This window comes from Protopterus annectens, chromosome 4.part1, assembly GCF_019279795.1.
Source record: "Protopterus annectens isolate FY-2018-M chromosome 4.part1, PAN1.0, whole genome shotgun sequence".
NCBI lineage: Eukaryota > Metazoa > Chordata > Ceratodontiformes > Protopteridae > Protopterus > Protopterus annectens.
Genome location: NC_056734.1, coordinates 903193767 through 903219148, shown reverse-complemented (window position 1 = coordinate 903219148; position 25382 = coordinate 903193767). Strand labels below are relative to the sequence as shown.

The following is a 25382-nucleotide window of genomic DNA, read 5'->3' as shown; positions in this document are numbered from 1 at the left end:
TCCATTCATCATGATTTCTCTCGAAGAGGGCCTGTGAGGTGTATAATCTGTGCAGTCTCTCCATCACTAATTTTTCTTAAAATACTTGCATTAATACTTTCGTAGTCTGAAGTACTTAACATTTGCATCATACTATTAACAATGTAACTGGTTCCATACATCCCCACCTCCCTTATCGGCGGGTTTCACAACAATACCATCATTATTGTAAAGTGTCTGAATGGCATTGTATTCCTTTTGTTGTAGATTGCAAAACTTTTTTTTTAGAATTGCTGTTATAATATTGGCATATTTCATTCTCTACCGTCCCTTCAAACATTGAAACAATCCTGTTGGAAGGTAGTATAAAAGTACTACTTCTATAGTTTCTACTAACTAAGTATTGATTATGGCTATTCCCCTGCTGAAAGAACATTTAAATTTAGTTTCCAAACAAATAATTTAAACTCCAAGAGAGTTTATGAGATGTCCACACTGTTCGCAGGGACAAAAATCAAGCCTTATTGAGTACTTCTATTTCACTTTCATTCAAACAGTAATCTGATAAATTAAATACAATGTTAGGTACAGGACGACTAGTATTACAACAGATCTCAGACCTGATGGCAAAATATATGTGCACTGAAGCCAATGTTTCGATGTACTGACTCTGCTTACTAAAACAGCAGCAACTACCTCAACTGTACAGGGTTTTTGCAGAATGTCCAGATTTTTGCTTCATATTTTTGGTGCATTCCTCCTAAAATCTGTTCCTTTCTGGCAAATAGTCAGGGATTGTAGTCATTACACGATGACATACGTTTGAGTTTAAGACTGCACATCATTCAGAAAATTCATGCTGATACAAAACCTATTATTCTATCAATTTTGTAAGTTTATAAGAGCAATATTTAAAATCTGTCCCTTTTGACCCCCATCATTTTAGGCTTTGTCCAGATTTTTTGCTCTAACAGGTTGGGAGGTATGGACAAGAAGAACCACATAACACTCAACATATAGGTAGGCCTTAAGCTAACTTATATCTTAAACTAGAGTGTTACTTTACATATCACAATAATATAAATACAATTAGCATTATTTCTTTATTCTGGCACATCCCTGAAGAAGGACTTAAAATAAACATGAATGTGTTCCATGGGTGCAGCATAAAATTACATTGAAATTTAATCAAAATTTTACTTACTGGTAGGTTGAAAAGTTATAGTATATGCTCCTTTGGTATCATCATCTGCTACTGCTGCAACCTTGACTGTGTAAGTTGTTCCTGGATCCAGTTTTGTTATTGTTACAGTCTCAGAAGTAGTTTGGATGTCTGCTTGGATTTCCACAATCTGTACTTCATATGCTTTCAGGTTGCCCGAAGGATGTTTCCAGCTCAGCACAAGTGATGTCATTGTCACATTACTCGCAGTGATGCTCCCTATTGTACCAGGAACTTTCAATCAGAAACAAAACTATTAACTTCTTTTTAATTATTTTCAGTTTCTGCAATGTGTTTGAAATGATTTTTTACACGTCATTACTTAAAGTAACATTTTTTAAATATTTAATAAAATAATTTATGTGCAGGAATTCAAATGAAAAAAAAATGGTCATATATGTTTCATATTTGTCCACAATCACAATGCAGCTTTAGAAGATCATAAAGCTACAAAAATCATTGTATGAACATTTTACAGTTTTGATATTGAGGTAAAAATGTAGTAGAAAAGTATTGCTATAAATCTAAATGGATTTAAAAAAATAAGTTTTTGAACTGATAAAAAGAACAAACACGCATTCAAATTTTGCCCAAACAAATGTATCAAGGCAGAGGCATGGTAAACTAACCTTAAATGGGCTATCTTCTGTGACATGCTATATAAAGGCACAGTCAACTAATCTAAGAAGGGTGGCGAAAGCCAAACACACTCTGGCTAGGCTTGTAAATGCCCTAGGGCAGATAGTCTAGTATCAACCTATGAACCTACGAACCTATTCAAAAAGGACTAACAAAAACAATCAAAGGAAACAATGTTTTTTCGAGCCTAGTGTTAGGTAGGCAAGCCATTCATCTGTGCTGCCACTAAACTAAGTGTGGAGCAGACTAGGACTGATTAAAGGGTATGATGGAGTAGGAAAGGCTGATATTAGAGGGTAAGCTCTCCCACCTCAAATGGAAGGCTGGAGAAGGGCTATTACTTGAGCAAGCTCTGGTGGAGGCTAATACACTAACTTTGTAAGGGGAGTAACATGGCATTCTGTGCTGAATGGGCAGATTAATGCACATTGCATGCTAATGTCATTGCATATAGCTCTTCCTGTAAGGGGAAACTAAAAGACCACCAAATAATGATGGCTTCCAGCATAATACCCAGTTAAACATATAGTCTATATTTACCAGTTCTAGGATTTCATAACAAGTCAGGATGCCTGCCAGCAAAAAGGACATTTCCAGGAATTCTGGTGAGGTACAATAAGGGTATACAGACAGTAAGGAAGGGTGTTTGTGTGAAAATGGGGGTTAATAATGAGACAAATGTGAGTGGGAGGCATAAAAAAAGAAGGAATGCTTCATTCAAGGTAATACTTGCCAGCAGGATGGGACTTCTACAGCTACCAAAACTGAAGTAACAGGTACAAGAAAGCAGTGTGCTAGAACAAAATAGTATCACAGTAAGAGCACTAACAGATACAGTTAGCATACTAACACATATTTTTGCAAAGATAATTGAAGGGCTCGATTCAAGGGTTGTATTGTAGCCAAAGTCTACAGCAACTGTCTCTTTCTCAGCTCTGTACTGTATTAACTGCTTTCAGAATACTTAAGCAGAGCATTAATGGGCCCCATACCATTTGGGTCTCTTTGTCTTGAATTCATCCCCAATAACAAGCACATAGGACACTAGACTGTAATACAATTTACTGTTATCAATGCCAATTAGATCTCTGGACAACACCAAGGATGTTACAGCATTAACAAGCACCTGAACATGGAAAGAGGGGTGAGCAAACAGCTCTGTATAACATCTCCCTTCCCTGCACACACTAACACCAACATGTATCTGAGACACTATTCAAACAACCCTTAGATTGAAGAGATTGAGGCCACGGCTTTGTTTTTGTCTGCCAAGCAAATTTGTTAGTTGATAAGTGTACTGTCAAAACCAATGTAAGCCATGCCCAAACAGCAGATACTTTTAAGCCGCATGTTGGCACCAATGAGCATCTGTAAAGGGAGAATGGTGATTAAAAAAAGTGATTTCTTGAATTACATTTAAGACAAATTGGATGGATGGACTGGATTGTGTGCTAGCCAGATTACAACTGAGGAGCTCACTGATGTTTGCTATCTGTTTCAGTTGTGGCGGAAAAGCAAACAAAGAATCTATCATTGGTTTATTCTGCATCGTTTAAATGAAAGGACTGGAGGTGGAGATAAAGATAGAGTTTTTGAAAAAAATGTCAATTCCATTCAAACTCAGCTTAAAATGGTATAGCTTGTGTCTTCTGTGAAGCACTGTAGAGTACAGAACTTAAGGCTTTTATATTATCAGCAATTGGCGTTAAAGCTTTTCATCACTCCCAGGAAACTTTGACAGTTGCATGTATGGACCAAAGTGAAATGAGAAATATATAACAATGGCCGAGAAGGAAGATGCAGACAGTGATACACTGTAGATCATAGAGACAGTGAAAAAGTAAGCTTTGGTCAGAATGCAAGTGACACTATTATTCACTATGGAGTTTTTTTTTTAACAATGAAGTTGATTATAGTTATGCATTTGTGCTTATAATGTTGATGATGTTGTTATTGTATTCTGCAATTAACTAAATGAAACTTTCAAACAGATACACAGATACTGACCCAAACTTGTTAGTCATAAAATTGTACTTCTCTAAATGCCAATTATTTTCTACAGCTCTAGCCTATGTTCCCTCTCCAAATAATACCCAAAGCTCAATAGTTATGTAAATAATTTACACTCCACAATACATTCCATAATCAATATAATTATTATAGATTTTAACATAAACTTCCTGGGTCCCATGACAGTAGACATATTAGATTTCGTAACCACTTTTGATCTGACCCTGTTCTTAAAAGAACCAACAAGACAACTTCCTCACAGGGTACTGAATAAATATGTCATAGTTACCAAGATGTTTAAAAGTTTTTCTCTAACAAAGTGTCCCTCCATCCTCCCTGACCACTAAATAATAATAATAATAATCTTTGTCATCATCCCAACAGTCAAAAACATCCCATTGCCATCTCCTTTTCACCCAGACACTAGGCACTGCACAATAACCTAACAAACACCAACTAGGCCATTGTTTACCTCCAGACTGATTCTTTTTTTCACCATTACCACTTCAACCAGCCTTCTCTTGCAGTACCAAAACAAAAGTATCCCTAAAAATACCAGACTATTCAAAGCTATATATAATGTATGACTCACTAAACAACTCCATCCATTTTGCAAACTAAGAAATGAAGTAGAGGGAACATGGAAAGGCAACTCATTTGCCAAAAAAACAATTATTCAGCCAAGTAGACAAGATAGCTAAGAAAGGCATAAGAAGGAACCAGGCCATGTTTCATCAATCCTTTCAGAAAATATCATTTAAGAAACCCAAACTGTTTTGGAAACTAGTCTTTAAATTCAGTGGATGTACTCCCGCCAGTTCATCACCACAATCTAAGACACTAAGACACGGCAAGCTAGCTTTGGAAGCTTATCCCGCACTGCCATCCTCAAGGAATTCTGACAACTAAAACTCTCATGTTCTCCTTTTCTCTTTCTGCACACATATTCCTGAACCCCCCTTAAGCTCCCTTCTTCTATTGTAAAGCCATCTCCACAAAAGAAATGAAAAAAAAAAACTCCAGAATAGTAACTATCATGACAACCCAACCAGTTCATGAACACCTGCCACAAAGAATACTTGTCCAACCCCTCAAAATACTCTAATAACTGTATATCATGTAACATTATGCATACTCCCTGGAAGCAAACTAGAATAAGCCCCATTTCCAAATCTTCTGTCCTACCTTCACAAATGAGTTTTGAGCCATTTCAATTCTTCCAACTCTAGACAAGGGATTCAGAAAGAAGGAAAAACAATAATTTACAATCAACTCTGCAATTATCTTAAAAACTGAAAGAAACCTCTTCACAAACCAGCTGGCTTCTGGACAGGTAAAAGTGTACAGACTGCCCAATTTACTTTGATGACATTCTACTGAAGATGTACAATGGCAGTTTTTATGAATCTAACCAAAGCATTCAACCCAGTTGAACATCCCCTCATATTTGATGGCATCACGTCCGATGGAATAATTAACCAGCCCTCCCCTGATTCAAAAGCTTTCTAAAGGATTTGTAAATCTTATTCAGAACTGGAAATTACAATCCAATATCCACCCCTCTTCTGAAAGGAGTTTCATGAGGATCTGTCCTCTTTCCATTCTGTTTTTCATTTTCATCAATGCCATTCCAGTTGGTCTCCATTATTTCCCTGTCATCTATGCTAATGATATGATTTGTAGATTCAGATAGCTTGGTATTTCATTAGAACAGCATCTTAACTTTTGCCACCCCATTGAACTATCCAAATTCAAAATCAATTCTTATTCTTTTTTTTTTTGGGGGGGGGGGGTATTCCACTTTTTTACCATTAAGGTTGAAATGCTATCAGCAAAGAAGTAATTCTCTCCCAACTTGAATTACAGCTTTCTGATCACAGTCTCAGTCTCCAAAACCAATATCACTCCACTGCAAACCACAGAAAAAAACATCTGCAGATCCATCACACTTGCACCCAAGTAAGAATGTTACTGTAAAGTCTTTGCAAAAGCTCAATGGCTCCATTTCTCACATAGAAACAAGCTTATATTAGGCTGTCTACTTTTGGTGATTATTCTCTCACTTTCCACTCCTGGTGCACTGTTTTTACTTTCTTTTCTCATTTCCCCTCATCATCATTTGCACATTCACTATCTCACTGTATTATGAAAGCAATGAAGGAAACTCAGTTGTACCCTGTGAACCTGTATCTTAACTTTAATTAATGCACTAGGTTTTGTATCATGTCCTTAACTTTCCTAGTATTTGACTGCATTCCCTTATGTTATTCCTGCATTTTTTATTTTGTTTTCTTATATCAGGGCTGAGCCTGAAAGTGTTCCTTGATGACCAGCACTTTACCACTGTTAACAAAATCTAATATAATCTACTCTATTATATGTTTTTGCTCTATAAAGTATCCCCAGTTTATGATGACTTTCTTATGCAGTTTTGTATATGCAGATTGAATTTTCATCCACTATCATCTCTAGTAATTTGCTATGAGAAGTGCCTTCAATTGTTTCATTATCAAGAAAGAGGATTGTAAGGGGTTAAAAAATGAAAAAAACATGTTTCAAAAGGCTGGTGTACATGACTGCAGACGTGTCCTTAAGTTATGGAAAAGTACTGCAAGCTAAATTTAGTTTCCTGATCCTGAGGCAGCAGTTCTTGTAAATCACATGATAAAAAGGAAACTTATTCCTTATTAAGTTAAAATGTAGATAGCAAGTATAGACTGTATTTTAACTAAACTTATCATTTTCCTATTGGATATGATCTGATGGATGAGGTTTACTGTTTAGTTCTTCACTACTGGATAGTAGCAGTGGCATTATAGCTATGTTTTATTACTTTTATAAGGTTTACTTATAAAGTGTCCATGAATTCCTTTGTTTGGGGAACATGACTTTCTGAATACTGTCTCCTGCATGTGTGTTTTGTACTTCAATAAAGAATTGTACTTTGATCTGCCAAGAGACTGAAGTATTTATTTATTCCTTAACAGGACTTTAAATTTTGTATTTTCGTGAGAGGGAAAAATACTAGATTTGTTTTTTTTAGGGTTGAGCATACGTTGTGAGTTACAAAGCCATATTTCAGAGGCTGTTAAAGCTTCTTGAGTAATGTTTTGGAGGTGTGCCACATTATGTGTAAATGAGTGTGGAGTCATCTGCATACTGTATTAGTCAGGACTGTTGTGTGAATGTGTGAAGGGTTTTGGTGAAAATGTTAAAGAGGAGGGGCCATGGACACAACCTTATGATACACCGGTGGTGACTGTGAGCTATAGAGAGAGAATGTAGTGTCATTTTACTGACTGATACCTATTGGACAGGTAGCCTATGAATCATAGAAGGGTGTGCTGTGAAAGATCTAATGAGGACATTTGAAGTAGACGTTTGCTATAACAGACTGTTAAAGACTTTAAATAAGTCTGGAAATAAGGAGGAGACTAAGTTCACTGACATCTATATGAATTCGATGTACAGTATTAGTATGATGGGAAAGATGAAAGCCATCTTGTATGGGGGATTATGAGTTCTTCCTGCAGGATGTAGTTTTGCAATTATATCTGAATACATTTTTCAACTATTTTGGAGAAGGGGGATACAATTGCTATAGGTCAAATGTTAGTAATGTCTGCTGAGTTTCTTCCTATGTGCAGAGGGATAATATGTGACTTTTTCCAAAGAGAGGGAATATGAGATTCCTAAACTAACCTATTTATAAGGTTTGAGACAGGACTGGCAGTGCTATCATCAGCCATTTTAAGGTACTCCCTTAGAAGGTCATCAGCTGTAGTACAGCATGGTTTCTCTTCATTTTAAAGTTGATTTATATAGTATCTGGTGACATGTGCCTGTTGGACAAGGTTGGGATTAGATGTTGTAGAATCCTTGATTGGAGATGCTATACTATCTATGAAATAACTGGTTTTAATAAATAACTGTAATAACTTTATTTTATTTCTTTATTTATTGCATTTGTTTACTGGGAAGGTCCACTGGGCCAAAAAGTGCCCATTACAATCTGATAAAGCACATGTAACAATACAATATATACAATGTGATAAAAACACAGGATAACAATGTCAGATTAAACTGTAAAAGATCAAGTAACAATGCAATACATACAATTTGATAAAAACACAACAATTATAACAGATTAAGAGCATAAGATGTACTTGTGAGTCTAACTACTGACAGACAGTATAATTGACAGGAGGAGGCACTGTGTGTGGCACTGACTGTACAGTATTTTTTAGGGTTGTGTTTACTACTATTCTGAAAATTATTATTAGTATATGTTGTCTTTATTTGCTTTTAGTGGGATTGCAAAGTATTCTGAAATGTTCAAGATACTGTGGTGTTTTATATTTTTTCCATTCTGTCCATGCATTTTCTGTATCCTACATTAGGATTCTACTCTTTTTGGATAGCCAAATTGCATTCTTTGTTTTAGTCTCTTATTCTAGGTTGTGTAAGGTTATTTAGGATATTCAGAAAAGTTGGTTTGAATTAATTTACAGCATCATTAAAGGGCAAGATTTTTAGGAAGTTCCATATAATATATGAAAGTGTAATAATGAACCCTCAGATCAAATAATATTAGAGACTAATTAGTTTATATCCAGTTAAAGCAATTAACACGGAGGTACAGATCAGAGCAGGTTTTCTTTTATTTCCTGAAAGGAGAAACCTGACAGCTAGGGAAAATTAGTAAATGGCATATACAGTGCACTCTACTGGTCAAGAGAAAGGACATTGGCCAGCAGTAATTGATCCTTAAAGTGCAATAACTACACTTTTGGAAGGGGATGTTAAAGTCATTTTCCAGCACAGGCAGGCACGTATTTGACTAGTTGAAGTTAATGCACAGCAAGGTTCTTCAAGTTAAATTTGTTTAAATTATACAATGTCAAAATTCTTATTGAAAATATTTGGGATTTGGGCCTTGTGGCAAAGCTCCTGCAGTTGAGTCTTGTGACAGAGCTCCTGTAGTACTGGGGTCAGATGTAGTGACTACAGGCTATTGTAATTCTCTGTGAAAATGTTTGGGAGGTGGGCCTTGTGCCCAAGCTACTGCAGTATTGTGGTCAGATGTAGTGACCACAGACTATTGTACAATGACAAAATTCTCAGTCAGAACATTTTAGAGATGGGCCTTGTGAAACCTCCTGCAGTATCAGGGTAGGATGTAGTGACCACAAGCTATTGTACAATGGCAAAATTCTCAGTGAAAACATTTGAGAGTTGTGCCTGGTGTCACAGGTCCTTCATTATTGTGGATGGATATAGTGACCACTGGCTCTGCACTGTGAAGTAAGATGGAGACTGAGTGAAAGAGGAGACGAGTCACAGTACTATTGTACATACTATACAATACTACAGTTGTTTTACTTGTTCAGTTAAAAGGAGAAAACAGATGGGAGAATGATAACAGTTATTATTTGACAGTGCTGTGAGGACAGAAATTATCTGCACAGTGTTGTAAGGGAAAACTTACAGTGCAGCAGGGATGAGTGGGAACACACTAATTTGGTTTAGTTGACTTAGTGGGGAATTTCTGAAAGGAATCCATTGGTTCCTAAATAGCATGGGCAACTGAAGTTTGCTCAAACAAGGGGAAATAAGTAATGTGATGCATCAAAAATTATAGCAAGTCAAAGGCAGCAAACAGCCAATGGAAGCTCACCACCAGCAAATAATAGCTTTATCAACAGAAAACTTGCTAATCAATTCTAAACATAAAAATACAGATAGGAAACATGAATTTCCTTGTTAGCTACAAATGAATAAGGTACTCGCATGTTATTGGAAGGACAAAAGCTGTAGTTGACTTTGATGTACCACTCCCTCAAGCAGGCACTATCATGCAAATCTACTCAACAAGGGTAATGTTGTACAGTGCAGCTAAATAATGCGAACAATGATGGTATTAAACAACAAGTCATTCAAGGTGCTGTGGTGTGATTTACAGACTTAACATTCTAACAGTCTGAAATATCCAGCAATCAGATATTCACATTCCAGACAGGTAGTGTGTGAGTTACTGATTTTGTTGGGTAAGATGTTGGAGGAAATTTTTTTTTTTTTTTTTTTTTTTTTTATAAGACAAAATAAAGACCTTCCATTTCTAATCTCAGTCCTTTGCTACTGAAATGTTTCATTATGATTACAAAGTGCAGAAACTGGATCATTAAACTTAAGCCAGAGTCATGAACGTGTGAGTCAAGCCATACATCAAGAAAATCAAATCTGTTTTGAATGCTGACACCAGAGTGATGCGCACTAAAAGTGGTGACACATTTGAAACTGAGGGATGTGATAAGAGACACGTGCCACCTTACTATTGCGTGCTAACCCTCAATGTGCCACTGCCCCAGACCCTAACACTACATCTCAGGTTAGGAAAAACATGACACTCATCACCCACTTCACATACGCTAGCATGCATTCAGAGCAATACATCTATCCTCTGTTCTCTTCTATAGCCCTTAGTCTAACCTTATCTCACAAACACTTGCCTACAGATTCTTCAACCCCTAATTCCTAAACTTTTAATACATGAAAATATTTCAGCAGTAAACCAGAACCCACACTTACAATTTCCACAAGCACGTGATCTTCCTCCTTTTGATACTTGCAGCAAGTAGCTAATTCCAAAGTAGTCTAACTCTGTTGAACTGATTTGACAAGGGAACTGTACCCAGATATTTAAATATCTATATCAATCAATGTCTATAGACAGAGATCTGTTCACAGACGCTATATATTTCTATATATAAATACACACACACACACACACACACACACACACACACATATATATATATATATATATATATATATATATACATATACATACATACACACACACACACACACAAACACACACACACACACACACACACACACACACACACACACACACACACACACATACACACTCACACAGCTTTCACATTTCAGATGCGGTTACATACCTATCTGTAATCCTACATTCCCACATGCAAAAATAGGTGCTGTACTGGGAATTAGTCTATTTTTGTAAAATATAGTGCTATACCACTTCAGGGCGGCCACGGTGGTGCAGTGGTTAGCATTGCTGCCTCACAGCAAGAGGTTCTCTGGTTCGATCCTCGGCTGGGGTGCCTTCTGTGCGGAGTCTGCATGTCCTCCCTGTGGTCGCGTGGGTTTCCTCCGGGTGCTCCGGTTTCCTCCCACATCCCAAAGACATGCTGCAGGTGGATTGGACACTCTAAATTGGCACTAGGTGTGCATGTGAGTATGCCTTCTGTGGAAGGTTGGGCACCGGGCTGGCAACTCGACACCGTAAAACTCCACTGCCATTCAATGTGCGGACAAGGTGATCCGCTGTGGCGACCCCTAACCGGGAAAAAGCCGAAAGAAGAAGAAGAAGATAGTGCTATACCACTTCATTTCAAGTGATTGTTGGTGGCAGCATACCTCTCAACTGTACTTAATTCCTCAGTAATTTCCATTTTTTGGGGTTGAAACAATAGGGTGCCACAAATTTCAGAGTGGCCCCTTTAAATCCTGATTTTGTTTTTTGTTTTTTTTATTTTAATTTCTTATGTACATGCTGATGTCATCACCAGCATATCATGCAGTGCCGGCATCATCAACGTGTAAGTGTATGCATGTTGATATCCATGCCGTGAGAGTGCCTGCGACCATGGGCATTCATCATTCTGGGAAAGGGAAAGTCAAAAAAAAAAAAAAAAGTTCCAATATGGCCGTAACTCAAGCCAGGCAGCCAGCCAAAGAGGAGAGGACTACTAGAGCTGTTATCACACACTTGCTTGCCCTGGGTATAAAACCCATATAGATTAAGCCTTTACAAGAATCTATTAGCACATACTGTTACATTAAATTTACATAAACAACTCTAAACTCATTGCACAGAGATTGAATAGAGGATGCCTTGCAATGCAAGCGTACTAGGGACAAAAATTAATCTTGTTACTTAGGTCTGCCTGAATGTTTTTAACAGGAAAATAATGCATTTGTTCAAATAATGATTTGTGAATCATTTGGAATTTATCACTAAGTACTAGAGCTTTTCATTGTCCTTGCAACCCAGGATTTGACATGCCATTTTATCAAATTATTTTTATAAAATAAAGTTAAAACAAGTAATAATAGTTTTGCAAGTTGTTACGTACATTCTCTCTGCTTCATGAAAACTTTTCTAAGTAATAATCTGGGATGGGTAAAGAATAAATACAGTCAGCTGTTTTGCTTTGTCCTACACTCCCCTGAAAGATTCATTTAGCAATGTAGCAACTCAACTGTAAAGCACCATTAGTTATGTCAGCCATGGCTCAAAACAGGTCCTTGCTCAGGGGCTTCTTTAATGCCACTGAGGAGCTGCCAGGACACGTGCACGGGATGTCACCTGTGGAATTTGAGGAGTTGAGCCAAAAAAAGAGTACAGATCTTACATAGGACAATGTAACAACCCAAAGAAATGAACCAGACACAGACCAATGACAATTGGGTAAAAAAAATCATTGTATCTTATTTTGTGTGACATTTAATGGTCCACTTAAATAAGTAAGTAGTAAATGGCATTCTAACAGTAAAAAAGAGACACCTGGTAACTTCACTTGACAGACAAGTGGCTTGTGAATATTGCGGCTTTCAGTACTCCAGAGTGCTTTTTTTTCTTTTGTTAAGTGGAGTGCATTTCTCATAGCACTTTTTAGGGCACAATTCAATTTTATTACTGGAGTTCTCTAATTATACTTTGACATTAAAAGAAAAATAGCCTTGTTGTAATAGCCACTATGGTTGAATGGTGCTTAATAAAACTTTTTGCATCCCAGCTGAAGGGATAGGGGTCAGAGCTATCATCTTAAACTTTTTTTTCCAAGATTTCTGGAGTAAACCAAAAATAGTAGAGGAGCAAAGACTCAATCAGGGACAATTAATAAATATCACTGTAATTTAGAAAATTAACAAAGAAGCAGGTTTTCCATAAGTATACATTTCTAAAGAATTACCAAGTATGACACTCTAATGTCTGGTATTACTGCCTGACTGTAATCCTCAGTGAGGTACCAAAAAGTCAATTATTTTATGAGGGACGAGGCAAAAATATGAGGTAAAATCAGAAGCAGTTGAGAACTATGAGTGGGGTTCTGTACTTACTGCGTGTGGTGTTACTGTCCGAATGGATTTTGCATGTTTTTATTTTGTATGTTTGGGCTTTCAATAGAGATGCCATTTTTCCACAAAATTGCAAGTTAATTTGTTGCTTTAAAATGTCTAGATGTATTGCATTTACTCTTGTGGGATGAGGGGTGTGGTAACAGTATAATGCTGACCGCTTTGTTTTTCTTTTCGAGCAACAGAACAAATACATGCACCATACTGATTATTTTATTACTTACATACTTGTGTCTATGACTGAGCATGTGCAACACTTGGTGCTGTATTCACTTTTCCTAAAGAATACAGTTAACTCTTCAGTGGGGTGGGTTTGTCATAATGGTTAATATCTTTACATCATAAACACAAGGTACAGCTTGATTCTGTCCTCAAGTTATTTGCTAGGCTTAAAATGGCCCTTCAGGGCAGTTAAGCTAGTATTTACCTATGAATGTTTTGAGTAGGTTAGTCCTACTAAGCTAGTGGCCTCTTTTCAGTGGAGACCCCAGTTGGTATGCATTATGATTAGGGGAAATTTGGCTAGAGCACTGGGGAACTAACCTTTCTCTTTATTCGATAAATGACAGGATGTGACATCCACCTGAGTTTCCACCAGCACAGGCAGATGGGACCTCAACTTAACCTCATATGCAAAGGACAGCACATGTAGGAATGTAGCAGCCCCTGTCATGCTACACTGTAGTGTCAGAATTTAAAAATGAATACAACTACCTGCTGTGGTCATAGAAATCACAGCCTTCTAATCTTCTTGCACCAAAGGCAAATGTAGTAACTACTGAGATACTGAGTCTGAGACTGCTGTTCAAGTTAAACTTTGAAATGGACAAATGTGCTTACAAATGTGCTTGTTACAGTAAAGTTTGTACATTAAAACCTTGCAATGGGGCATTTTATAGAACCAGTAACCACAAAACTGCATCTGACAGCTTTGACAGCTCTATATGTCATAACAGTTTTTAAAGCTTTTTCTTGATTGTAGGTGTACTTCACTTCTACTGAGAGTTTCTATTTTTATGAGGACATTATTTTTTGACCATTGAAGTCATGAACCTGTTCAGTGTTATTCCCCATGAATTAGGAATAATGTGGTTTCATGACTTTGTGACCACTTCCTATAAGTTTAGTAATGAGGTGAATGTTATGACCACATTAAAGTAATTTTAAACAATAATTTTGTATTTTGAGTGACAATATTTCCTCCAGAAAAGAGGTGTTGCGATGGGAACAGCATGTGCCCCCATTTTTTCTATTATTATGCTTGAATGGGAAAAGAGGTATTTATTTAATACTTTCTCCCCATTGCCACGGGCTATGTGCCTCCTTTTTTTTATCACATTTATAGCCTGGGATAAACTCGAGGAAGATACAGTAGGATTTATACATTTGAACAACACTAACTTTTTTTAAAACGTACTCATTCAAATATTAGATGCACTTTTAATTATTTGGATTTGGATATAACTGAAGACCTTGAAGGTAAAAAAATATGTGAGTAATATTTATAGGAAGCCCATGTATTCGAATAGTCTTTTGAATTACACTGGTTGGCACCTGGCTCATTAGAAGTGGGGACTTGTAAAGGGGCAATACATTAGATTGGTCCAGATGATATCAAAGGACCATTTATTCTGATGGAATGTAACAAGCTGGCTGACATGCTGTATGCCAGAGAGTACCCAGTTCATTTAGTTCAGCATATATCTGGCAAAGTTAAGAAGAAAAGTAGTGATTGTATATACCGACCACTTTTATTGTATGAACCGGATGGAGGTTTAGTGAGACAGGTTCACACCGACAAGACAATGCTGGATTTCCCAATTCCTTTATTACCACCTATATGGTGGAATATTTGGATATTGTCAATATTTTGGAAAAGAGCTGGGACATTTTTCCATGTTTTGAAGGTGTGTCAGATATTATAGGTTCATAGGATGGTACTAGGCTATTGGCCCTAGGGTCTATCCAAGCCTAGCCAAACAATTCCCCGGATATTTCTTCCCACAACATTTACTTCCCGAGACCCCTGTCTAGCAGGGTGACTAACGTGATCCCCGGGGTGAATTTCCTAGCTCCCATCCAATCGTCAAGGTTCCTTTTGAAGAGGGCCAAGGAGGTGCTTGACATGTATGGGCAGTCTATTCCAGAGTATGGAGAGTCTCTGGGTCAGGAACCCATCCCTCCAGCATGTTTTGTTCATTGTGATGACAAGGTTTAGTTCCCTGGGGCATGTGGTTCTGAGGGATTGGGATTTCTTTAAGTGGAGCATGTCCAACAGTTCAGGGTTTGACATGGCCTTGTATGTTAAGCAGAGATCACCTCTGAGTAGACGATATGCCACAGAGTATAGCTGGAGTTTTTTTTTTAGACAGTCAACATAGCGCATCTGCTTTAGGCCTGTGATTCTTTTAGTGAGGTATTTCTGCAGCCTTTCCAGCTGTTGCAGATGTCTTGTGAGGTACATACCAAATGGGGCATTGCACTCTATAATGGGTCTAATGAGGGATGAGTACAGTGGGACAATGACCTCCTTTTTTCTGGATAAAAAGCCCTTAATGATGAGGTGTGCCACATAGGATTTCCTGACTGTTGTGGTGATGTGGTTATCAAAGGTGAGACCATTGTCCACCTATGTCCCTAAGTCTCTCATCACACTTTTGGTGTATGGTGTACAGCCACCTGTGTGGTAGTTCATGGGTACATGTTTTTTCCCAAAGGAGATAACTATACATTTCTTGGCATTAAGCTTGTGCCCATGGCTCTGGCACCAAGCATCTGTTTTTGTAGAATATCCACATCATTTGGGGATTCAATAATGGCTCCCAGTTTGTTCATCTGCAAACTTTGTTAGCCAGAGTCCCTTAGTGTTGGCCTGTACTTCAGAGAAGTAGATGCCAAACAAAAGTGGTCCCAAGACTGAACCCTGAGGTACTCCACTTGACTGGAGCTGGATGTGGAGTCAGCTACTTTTAGAGTCTGGGATCTGTGAGTAAGCCAGTTGGCAACCCTTCGAGTGACATAGGGATGTATGTCCAGCTTAGTAAGTTTATCTATGATTACAGAGTTGGGGATGGTGTTAAAGGCCTTGGCGAGGTCCAGATAGGCTGTGTGGGCCACCTTACCCTCATCCACAGCTCTGTAGGCTGATTCAAAGACGTCAATCAGGTTCATGAGACAAGATCGGCCCTTCACAAACCAAAACTAGGTGGGGGTCCAGTGTTTAAAGGTTGTCAATGTCTTTGTTTATAAGTTCCATGATAATGCGTTCCATGCCCTTGCAGATCAGGCTTGTCAAACTGATGGGATGGTAGTTCCCAGGATCCAAGGTGGATTCCCCCTTGTGAAGTGGGATGACTGTAGCTGTGCACCACTCAGTGGGCACTTAGACTGAGGTGGGGCAATGATTAAACATGACACTTAGGTGAGGTGCCAGTTCATTTTGTAGTTCATGTAGTACACAGCCTTGGATGTCATCTGGACCCATGGATGCTGTATTCATAGCTTTGGAGAGTGCGGTTTCTACCTGTGTGGCCATGATTAACAGAATTTGGCAATCTTTTGGTATTGAGATGGACCCTTTAGGGGGTAAGAGGGGGGTGAAGTTGGCACTAAATTGATCTGCCAGGATACTGGCAATATTTAATGCCATTCTGTTGAAGCTCAGAGCAGATCTGAGCATTGCCATTTAAATTCTTGACATAACTATAGAATGTCTTGTGGTTGTCTTTGGAATCTTTGGCAATTTTATTTTTGTAACTAGCTTTGGAGGATTTTATGAGGGATCTCAGCTTCTTACTGAGGCTGGTAAGGGAGTTTTTTGCATCCTTGGATTTTCCTCTTTTCTGCAACAGTTTCTTTCATCTGTTGTATAGTTTGTTTATGGCAGGGGACCACCAGATTGGCTTCCTTTTTTTGTTGGAGAGCATCTTGGTGGATATGCTCGTACAGTGCCTTAGTGTAGGATTCAGCAGTCGGACTTTCAGCTCCTGTGTGCATGGGTGCCATGAGGTTTGCCACTTCTGACTTAAGAAACATGAAGTTGGCTTTGGAGAAGTTTTTTACGGATGTTTCCTTGCTAGGGGGGTGGGGATGGGATGTGGATGTCAAGGGTGATTTGCTTATTGTAAGACATGACCAATGAGGGGGTGACCACTGGTGTGGAGCATCTATCTCCCACGTTGGTAATGAGCAGGTTTAGAATATTGGAGCCCATGGTGGGACAATGGATTATTTGATCCAGGGTGTTGGAATTTATGAATTCCAATAACTGTTGGGAAAAGGTGCTGGTACCAGAGTAGTTTTCCCAGCTAATAGCAGGGTAGTTGAAATCATTCCGTATTAGGGTGTTTGGCTGAATCTTAATATTTTCCAGTATGTTTAGAAAGGTATAGTGAGAATCTTGGGTCATGGTGGGGGACCTGTAGCAAGCTACAATTTGGATTGCAGTCCTAAGTAGTTTTAATTGCACCTGAAAATTTCAGATGCATTGTGTTGGGCAATTAGCCTAGAGGTGTGAATATCCTTGGTGAATATGAACACTCCTCCACCTTTAGTGTTTCAGTCTTGGTTTGGTGGAAGAAAAGTGGGTAACAGTTGTAGCCTGGTATTGCAGGGGTACTCTCTGGAGTCTTGAACCAGGTCTCAGTTACTGCACAGATATCGATGTTCTCCATTTTTAGGAGTGCCTCGAGAGAGTGCATTTTGAGGTTTAAACTTCTAGCATTGAGTAGCATTACCTTCAGATTTTGCATGCTTGTATCCATTACAGTGGTGATTTTGTCCTTTGAACCTTGCCTTAAAAAGGCACTGTAGGGGTGGCAAGAGCTTTAGCCAGTAGCTGAATCCCAGGGTTGGCAGGTGCAGACCATCTCTGGCAAAGCATTGTGGTTTGTCGATCATGTCGTCCCAAGCAGACAGATACTGGATCCCCTTTGAATGACACCAACAGCTTAGCCAATTGTTGAAGTCAATCATTTTGTCCTTATACTGTGGTATCATTCTGGGCAAAGGCAGGATGCTACTCAGGGCTAGGGTCATACCTGCTTGTGCCACATGATCTGAGAGCTCTCTCATGTCTCTTTTCATGTAGTCCAGGGAGGTATGTCTCAAGTCATTCACTCCAACATGGACAATGACAGAGTCGTATTTGTACTTGTTGTGGAATGACTTGAATGCATGCATTATGTGGCAGATGCTGGCACCCGACAGGCAGCTGACTGTAATTTTCTCCTTGCTCAGCCTTGTGAGTGAGACATCAGTGTGCCTGACTACAGAGTCACATATGACTAAACTGTTGGTTACATTGTCTTGCCTTAGTGGTTGTTGTTGGGTGGCACTGGTGTTGTGAGCTATGTGTCACTTTTGTTGTGAATGGTGTTTGTTTGCATTTCAGCTTTGAGGTCCTTGTTGCTTGGGCAGGTTAATGTTAAGGGCTTCTGCATATGTGGGTTTAGTGCTGCTATGTGTGGGTGTTAATGATGTGGGTTTTGAAGGGCTATGTGTTGCTTGAGGTGTAGTGCATGTGTTAACCTTCTCCTCTTGACTGTCTAGCACAATCTTGGGTGGAGAGAGCTTTGCTTCCTGTTTGGTTATGTAAGTGCATCTCTCACAGGTTGTATTGTTGGGTGGCAGGAGGAGAGGGTTGTCTGTGTACATGAGGCAGTTGCTGCATTGCCCCAGTATGCCCAGATTCACCAGGTGGAAAGAAAAAAATCACCGGAAGCTGACCCTTGGACATGCCTGTTTAGGTTTTTTTTTTTGAAAGTACAAGAGCTGTTTTCTCTTACCTTTCCAAGGTACTTTGCAATTATAGGCTGTTCAGTGCCTACAATTAATTTCTCCTTATTAACAAGGAGAGTTGAGTGCTTGTATCAGTTTAAGGCTTCCTAGTGCTTTCCAGCAGGTTCTAGCAAAACTGCTAGTCACAGGGGTTCAGATTTTAGTGCTACTACTGAGAAACCAGCAATCTCTAAGGAAAAATTTGAAGAGCAGACTTTCTGGCAGCTGGGATAGTTTAACAGTAGCCCCACGATGATGCACGATGCGAAAAATGCATAAATACACGCGTAGAGCCAGAAAGTTGAAAGGGATAGAAATCATCCCAAAATGGCTAATAAAATTACAATTTCAGAGTTGGAAACCACCCCTCTAGTGTTAGATAGGCAGTACAACGCTCACCTCTCCCACTGGTAAGCAGTAGGACTTCCATCTAACACCACAAGGTCTGGAGAGTTCTGAAAACAGAAAAGACCTGAAACCAGCAAAGCCTGGGATCTGGACTATACTAGCTAGGAAAGGAGGGAAACAAGCAAACAAGATGTTTTTTTTTTTTTTTTTTGTTTATTTCTTTTTTGGTTACAACAGGCTAAACAATGCAATAATACAGTAAATAAACACAGAAAAGTCTAATGCACTTCAGTGTGTAGCCCTAAACAGTAAATGCAATTAAAACTCTGCAAAATTAGCAATTTGAAACTTTTTGAATGAAGCAAAGCAAGTGCACAACTGAAAAACAATTTAAGAGGCAGTAATACAGCAGAATAAGTAGCTAGTCTACATGTACAGAAAAGTCTATATACACACACATATATATATATATATATATATATATATATATATATATATATATATATATATATATACATAAAAGCCGCTAAAACACACAAACAATTCAGATGCAGTGTAACCTAGAGCACTTGAGTTGTAGCAATATTAAGGCAAATACCGTTTATTCTAAACAACCAACCCAAAATTGTGTTCAAGAGAACAAAATCTATAAAGAATTATTTGGAACAAAATAGTGGCACTTCTTGACTTACCAGTTCTAAACAGTTGGGTGCATATACATGTGGTGCTTGTCCACAGTGCAAATACATTCTACTGAATGATACTTTGTATGTCAACAAAAGATGTGTAAACACTTCCTTTCACTGCTCTTGTGTGGTTTATATTGCACAGTGCTAGGAATGTCCTTGTTTTTAGTGGTGATTAAGGGAATGCATATATGAGCATATATATGATATAGCCCATAAGAAACAGCATAATGCCCTATATAGACGTGCTAGATTTTCCTACACAATTTTTTGTTCTATGGGGTATTATTTATAAAAATCCCAGAGGGGACCTTGGACAGACCTTATAGAAGCAAAGGAGCTGACAAGGCCGATTAGGCTTAATGCCTATGTGTAGCCTGGTTTAAATGATCAGCTTTGCAGATCAAGTGTTTTAACATTAAGATCTTCTATAGCGTAGGATTTGTTATTTAGTTACTTTTGTTTTATTTACATTTATCAGTTTTTAAATAAGTAGCATTTTAGGTGTTTTTGGAAGGGATGCATTGCATGCTTTTGCTAGAGACTAGTTGTGTCATATGATTTAAGGAATCAAGTATTTAAATGAGTAATTTAATTAGCTTACTTGATTCTGCTAAAGTCCTGGATATACAAGAAATAGCTGCACAGGTAATATAGTAAATCCAAGAATGTCACTAGAATGTTTTTTTAAACATCTTGGTGTAGACCTCTAACAAAAAAAAATCTATAATTATCAAGTAACTATGAAAAATTATGCTGAGACATCTCAGAAGTTAGATATTTTTCTGGATAATGACATTGCCATGGAGCTACAACTGTCCAGAAACTACTAATAGAAATATGATGTTTATGTTCTGTTTATGACAATAATGAAAACGGAGTTGTAAATATCTTGCTACCTCTTGCATTAAGCTTTTTTTAGTTTAAGTTGTCATTCACTTTGTGTGTTAGTGGAAACTTCAGTCACCTTCCAGGTGTTACTTTCAAAATGCCAAAGGTAATCTAAAGGGGGTCTTTACTAACTGACACTACTGAATAGAGCCTTTTGCTTTCACCTTTTCTAAGGATACTGCATGTCTGTTGACTCGCTAAATCCATCCATTTACTCTGTCACCTAGCCTAGTTTTTGTTTCCTTTTCTGTTGTCCCCAGAGTCATAAGTAAATACCTAATAAACCAAACCAAACATATCCTGAAATCATTATAGACTGCTTGCATCACCAAGGAACACCAGAATTTGCCAGCAGAGCTCTAAAAGTGCATATACCCATTCATAAGCAGAGAAGTCCTGTTTGCAATGGCAACCCTCTATTTAAAATATATGCCCACATTTTCATAGCACTAATTTTATGACTCATTTTTGCTAGTGCTTACAGCCTGATGCAACAAAGTCATAAATATGCTGCGATAATATGTTTGGCTTTCTTATTCAGCAACTCTGTCTTCTTCAGACTACAGGAGTGGCAACAGTGCAAGTTTCTCAACTCCTTATTAAGTATTGCAAGACATGATTAAGTTAAATATTGCTATCTGTATAAGTTATTCAATATTTGATGCAGAAAATATTTTCCTTAATTTTCTGTGACTGAAGTCATAGTCGCACAGGCACTGCAGTAACTGTATTCCAACTCACCTAACCAATAATGCCATCAATAGTTTTTTTCTAAGGAAACTCGCACCATATCTTTTGCAAGTTGCAACCTGCTCCATTCAACCTTGCTCCACTTGGGCTCACTCTTCCACCCAAACCAATCTCCATCCACCTCCCACTTGCATTACTTTTATTTCAGGCATAATCACACTCATGGCAGTCTACCAATCAAACATCACACTACCACTCATCCTACCATATCCCAAATTACAATCTGTACAATCTATAACTCACAATTACAGTTAATACTAATTATATCATGGCAAGTGGAAGCACCAACAATCATTCATAAAAATAAGCCAGTTCTGTCTTATCAACTATTTATTCATTTATTTATTTAAGGTTGATGACCGGGGAAGTCCACTGGGCCAATACAGAGCCCATTTTTAGTGGAGGCTTGGGGAGAAATGCTCCAAGAAATTACAGTTACAGTGATTAAAATAAAAAACAACAAAACATAATTACAGAAATATAAGCCATATTTTATATAAGATCAAATAGTACTACAATTGATACAGGATTGCTAGTCCATTAGCAGGTAGGTGGATAGAGTATTTATATAATATATCGGTATTTTGTCAGAAAAAGTATGCATGGACAATTGTAGTACATTCAGCTGCTGGATTGTTGCAGGATTTTGTGTAACAAGAAACATTTGGCAGGAGAGAAGTTTAAAGAAAGCATAGTAGAAGGATTAATAGAGATAAATATTTACATTTCAGAGGGGGATAGAAGAAACTAGATTAGAGATGAAGCAGCAATTCAGGTTTACTTAAAGTTGGTTTCAGAGGAGAGTAGTGACAGAGGGGGATTTGATGGTTTTAAGTTGGAGTGTGGCATGGGAATTCCCTTTTGGATGATAGATGTGAGAGAAGTTGAGATTTAAATTTAGTTTGGTTAGGAAGGTTGCATAGGAGAGGAGGTAAAAGAGTTCCACAGTTTAGCTAAGGAGAAGGACATCAGTAGTTGGCCAGGTGGCCGTGATGGTTTATGGACCTGGAGGAGATTCTGGTTCAAGGATCTGAGTACGCAGTTGGATATATAGGTTTTTAAGGAAATGAACAAAGCTGGACAGTCTGAAGGTTTAAAGATCAGTTTGTGGACAATTGTAAGCTGTAGGTAGCTGAGATAGTTGGGTAGTTCATGCCAGTTTAAGGTGAGGAGGGATTTGCAGTGTTGGGATGAGTTCTTAGAATTGGTTGCAAATTTGCAGATTTTATGGTAGCAGTTTACAACTTTGGATCGTAGACTGAGTTGGAGATTGGTGAGCAGAGGGGCACTGTACATAACGGAGGGGAGCAGGAAGGTGGGTGGATGCAAGGGTTTGATGGGTAGAGTGGGTAAGGAAGCAGTGGTGTCTGTAGAGACCACCTAACCTTTGGTGGGTTTTCATTATTGCGGTGAGGATGTGGGTATTGAATTTTAGTTCCTAGTCTATGATGATGCCTTGAAGTTTGGTATTTGGAAGAATTTCAAGGGTGGTGTTGTTTGGGCTGTGTATGATGAAAGAGGTTTTGTCTATAAGGGAGTTTTTGGTAGGGTGGAAATCATAAGTTTAGTCTTATTTGCATTTAGGGCTAGATGGTTGACTTCATCCAGGATGTGGTTGTGGAAGTGGCCAGTTGAGGTTTTCCTAGGAGGTCAGAATGGGAAAAAGCTGAGCAGATGATAGTTGAGTCATCTGCATATTGGATGACAGATGAATCAGGGATGGAGGGGTGAAAATTGTTAATGAATAGGTTAAAGAGTAGAAGGCCAAGGACGAACCCTTGAGGCAACCCTGTGAGTGTGGGTAGGAAGGGGGGTGGTAGAGGGTTTCCATTGGACAGCTTGTTTGCAGTTTGATATGTAGCTGGAGAACCAGGCAATGGTGGAGGGAGAGAGATGTTGGGTACAGAACTGGGATAAGAGCATGGTGTGGGAGACGGTATCAAATGCTTTAGATAGATCTAGGGATAGAGTAGATATGATGATGCCAGAGTCGCGTTCCAGATTGATTGTTTCAAGAAAGGAGAGAAGAGCAGTCATGGTACTGTGGCCAGGGTGGAAACAGTGTTGGGTAGGGAATAGGAGATTGCTTTGTGTCAGGTGTGTCATGAGTTATGATTGAATGCTTTTTTCTAGTATTTTAGAGAGGGAGGAAAGGATGGCAATAGGCCTGAAATTGGTGGTGTCTGTTTTTAACACCTTTGTGAAGGGGGGTGATGTAGGCATGATGCCAGATAGAAGGGACGTATGCCTCTTGTATGGATCTATTAATGAGAATTGAGATGGGATATGCAATACTGTCAGCTGATTGTTTGAGGAAGGTGGGTGGAAGATTGTTGGGTGCATTGCAGCAGGGTTTGAGTTTGGAGAAGAGTCTCTTTATAGTGCTTTTGAGGATGGGAGTAAGGCAGAAAGGTGTGGAGGGAGGTTGGTGTTTATGGTCACGGTTAGGGTGGGGTGCAGGGGATGAATGTTGTGAGTGGGAAGGAGGAAGACAGTTTGACAATGGAGTCAGTGAAAAAAGAGTTGAACTGGGTGGCTGTGTCAAGGTTAGACAGGCTGGGATTTGGGAAGGGGCATTTTGTATTTCCTGGGTGGAGAATGGATGAGATCGAATCCCAGAATTTTTTGGGATTGGTTGAATGCAAGGACTATAGTTTGGAGAAATGTGCTTTGTGGTCAGCGTTTTAGTTTTTTAGTGGAGTTTCTAAGTTGCTTAAATTCAATGAGGGAGTTGGGACTTTTGTGTTTTTTATAGTGTTTCCATCTTTTGTCTCTCTCATGCATGGCAAATTTGGTTTCCTTGGATAGCCAAGGGCAGGGATTGGATTTTACTTGTTTGGTTCTTAGGGAGGCTTGCTGGTTGAGGAGGGTTAGAAATGAGTGGTTGGAATAGGATACATGCAGTCATTACATCTCACAAGATTAACAATTCTCTGTTAGCACTCCAATAAACTGTTAACTGCTGCTTAAGTTTCCTTAAGCAATTATATTATGCACTTCAAAACACTTCCTCAATGGACACCCAAATAAGCCTCCTAACATTTCATCACTACATTAATCACCCTCACAAACTTATGAACTACTTCCGGCTAACTGTTATTAACACTTGTCTAGCATGAATTCCTTTACTCACTCTCTACTATCTCTACACTAATAGGTACAAATAATTTCTATCTACCCCTTAACCAGGCTACTCACAATGATTGCACTACAACTATAACTACCTTTCTCCACACATAACATCCTATCAATATCCGGTTAATATACCGAGGCAGTATAACTATTGCAAAAAACTGTCTATCCATAACTCAACTCATGGTTTCATCTTCCCATGCCTACGTCAGCCCATGTATATCAATTCAAACGCACCTGCCAACAAAAGCAACAATTCCTACTTTATCATAACGACAGACCTAAATTTAAACAAAACCTTCTATGCATAACATTATATTTGCATGTCAGTAAAATTAAGTGGTGATGTTCAAGCAAATCCGGGCCCAACCTGTTATACTTCATCACTAGATAATATTCATCCTATTAGTAGCATTCCCACCCATCCTAATCCTCATCCAGCTCCTGTTCTCCACTTATATCATATCAGCCTATGAAGTATATATAATAAAATCCCTGAATAGCATTCCTGGATGACTACACTGTCCCCACTTATCCACATAATCACTGAAATGCGGCTGCATGGTACAAAAGAAAAATGCTGGCAGAGTGGCAATCCTGTACAAGTATACTATTTCCATTTTTCTATTCCCTCAAACTATTTAAACATTTTGTAATTCTGAGATTCTAATAACTCTTCTCAAAATAAAATAACCAAAAAAATGTCATTGTAGGACTATACTCATCATATCTCCAGATAATAATGTTACTGTACTTGAAAAAATCATATA

General features: G+C 38.4%; 1 protein-coding gene across 2 annotated transcripts in view; it reads right to left on the bottom strand.

The window, feature by feature from the left end:
- LOC122801112 (receptor-type tyrosine-protein phosphatase eta-like) overlaps positions 1–25382 on the bottom strand; it is a 1724431-nt gene that overhangs the window by 1219131 nt on the left and 479918 nt on the right. For both annotated transcript variants that reach the window (XM_044070641.1, XM_044070642.1), the window contains exon 9: positions 1184–1435. In XM_044070641.1, coding sequence (XP_043926576.1) covers positions 1184–1435 — 252 coding nt within the window. The remainder of the gene's footprint in view (positions 1–1183; positions 1436–25382) is intronic.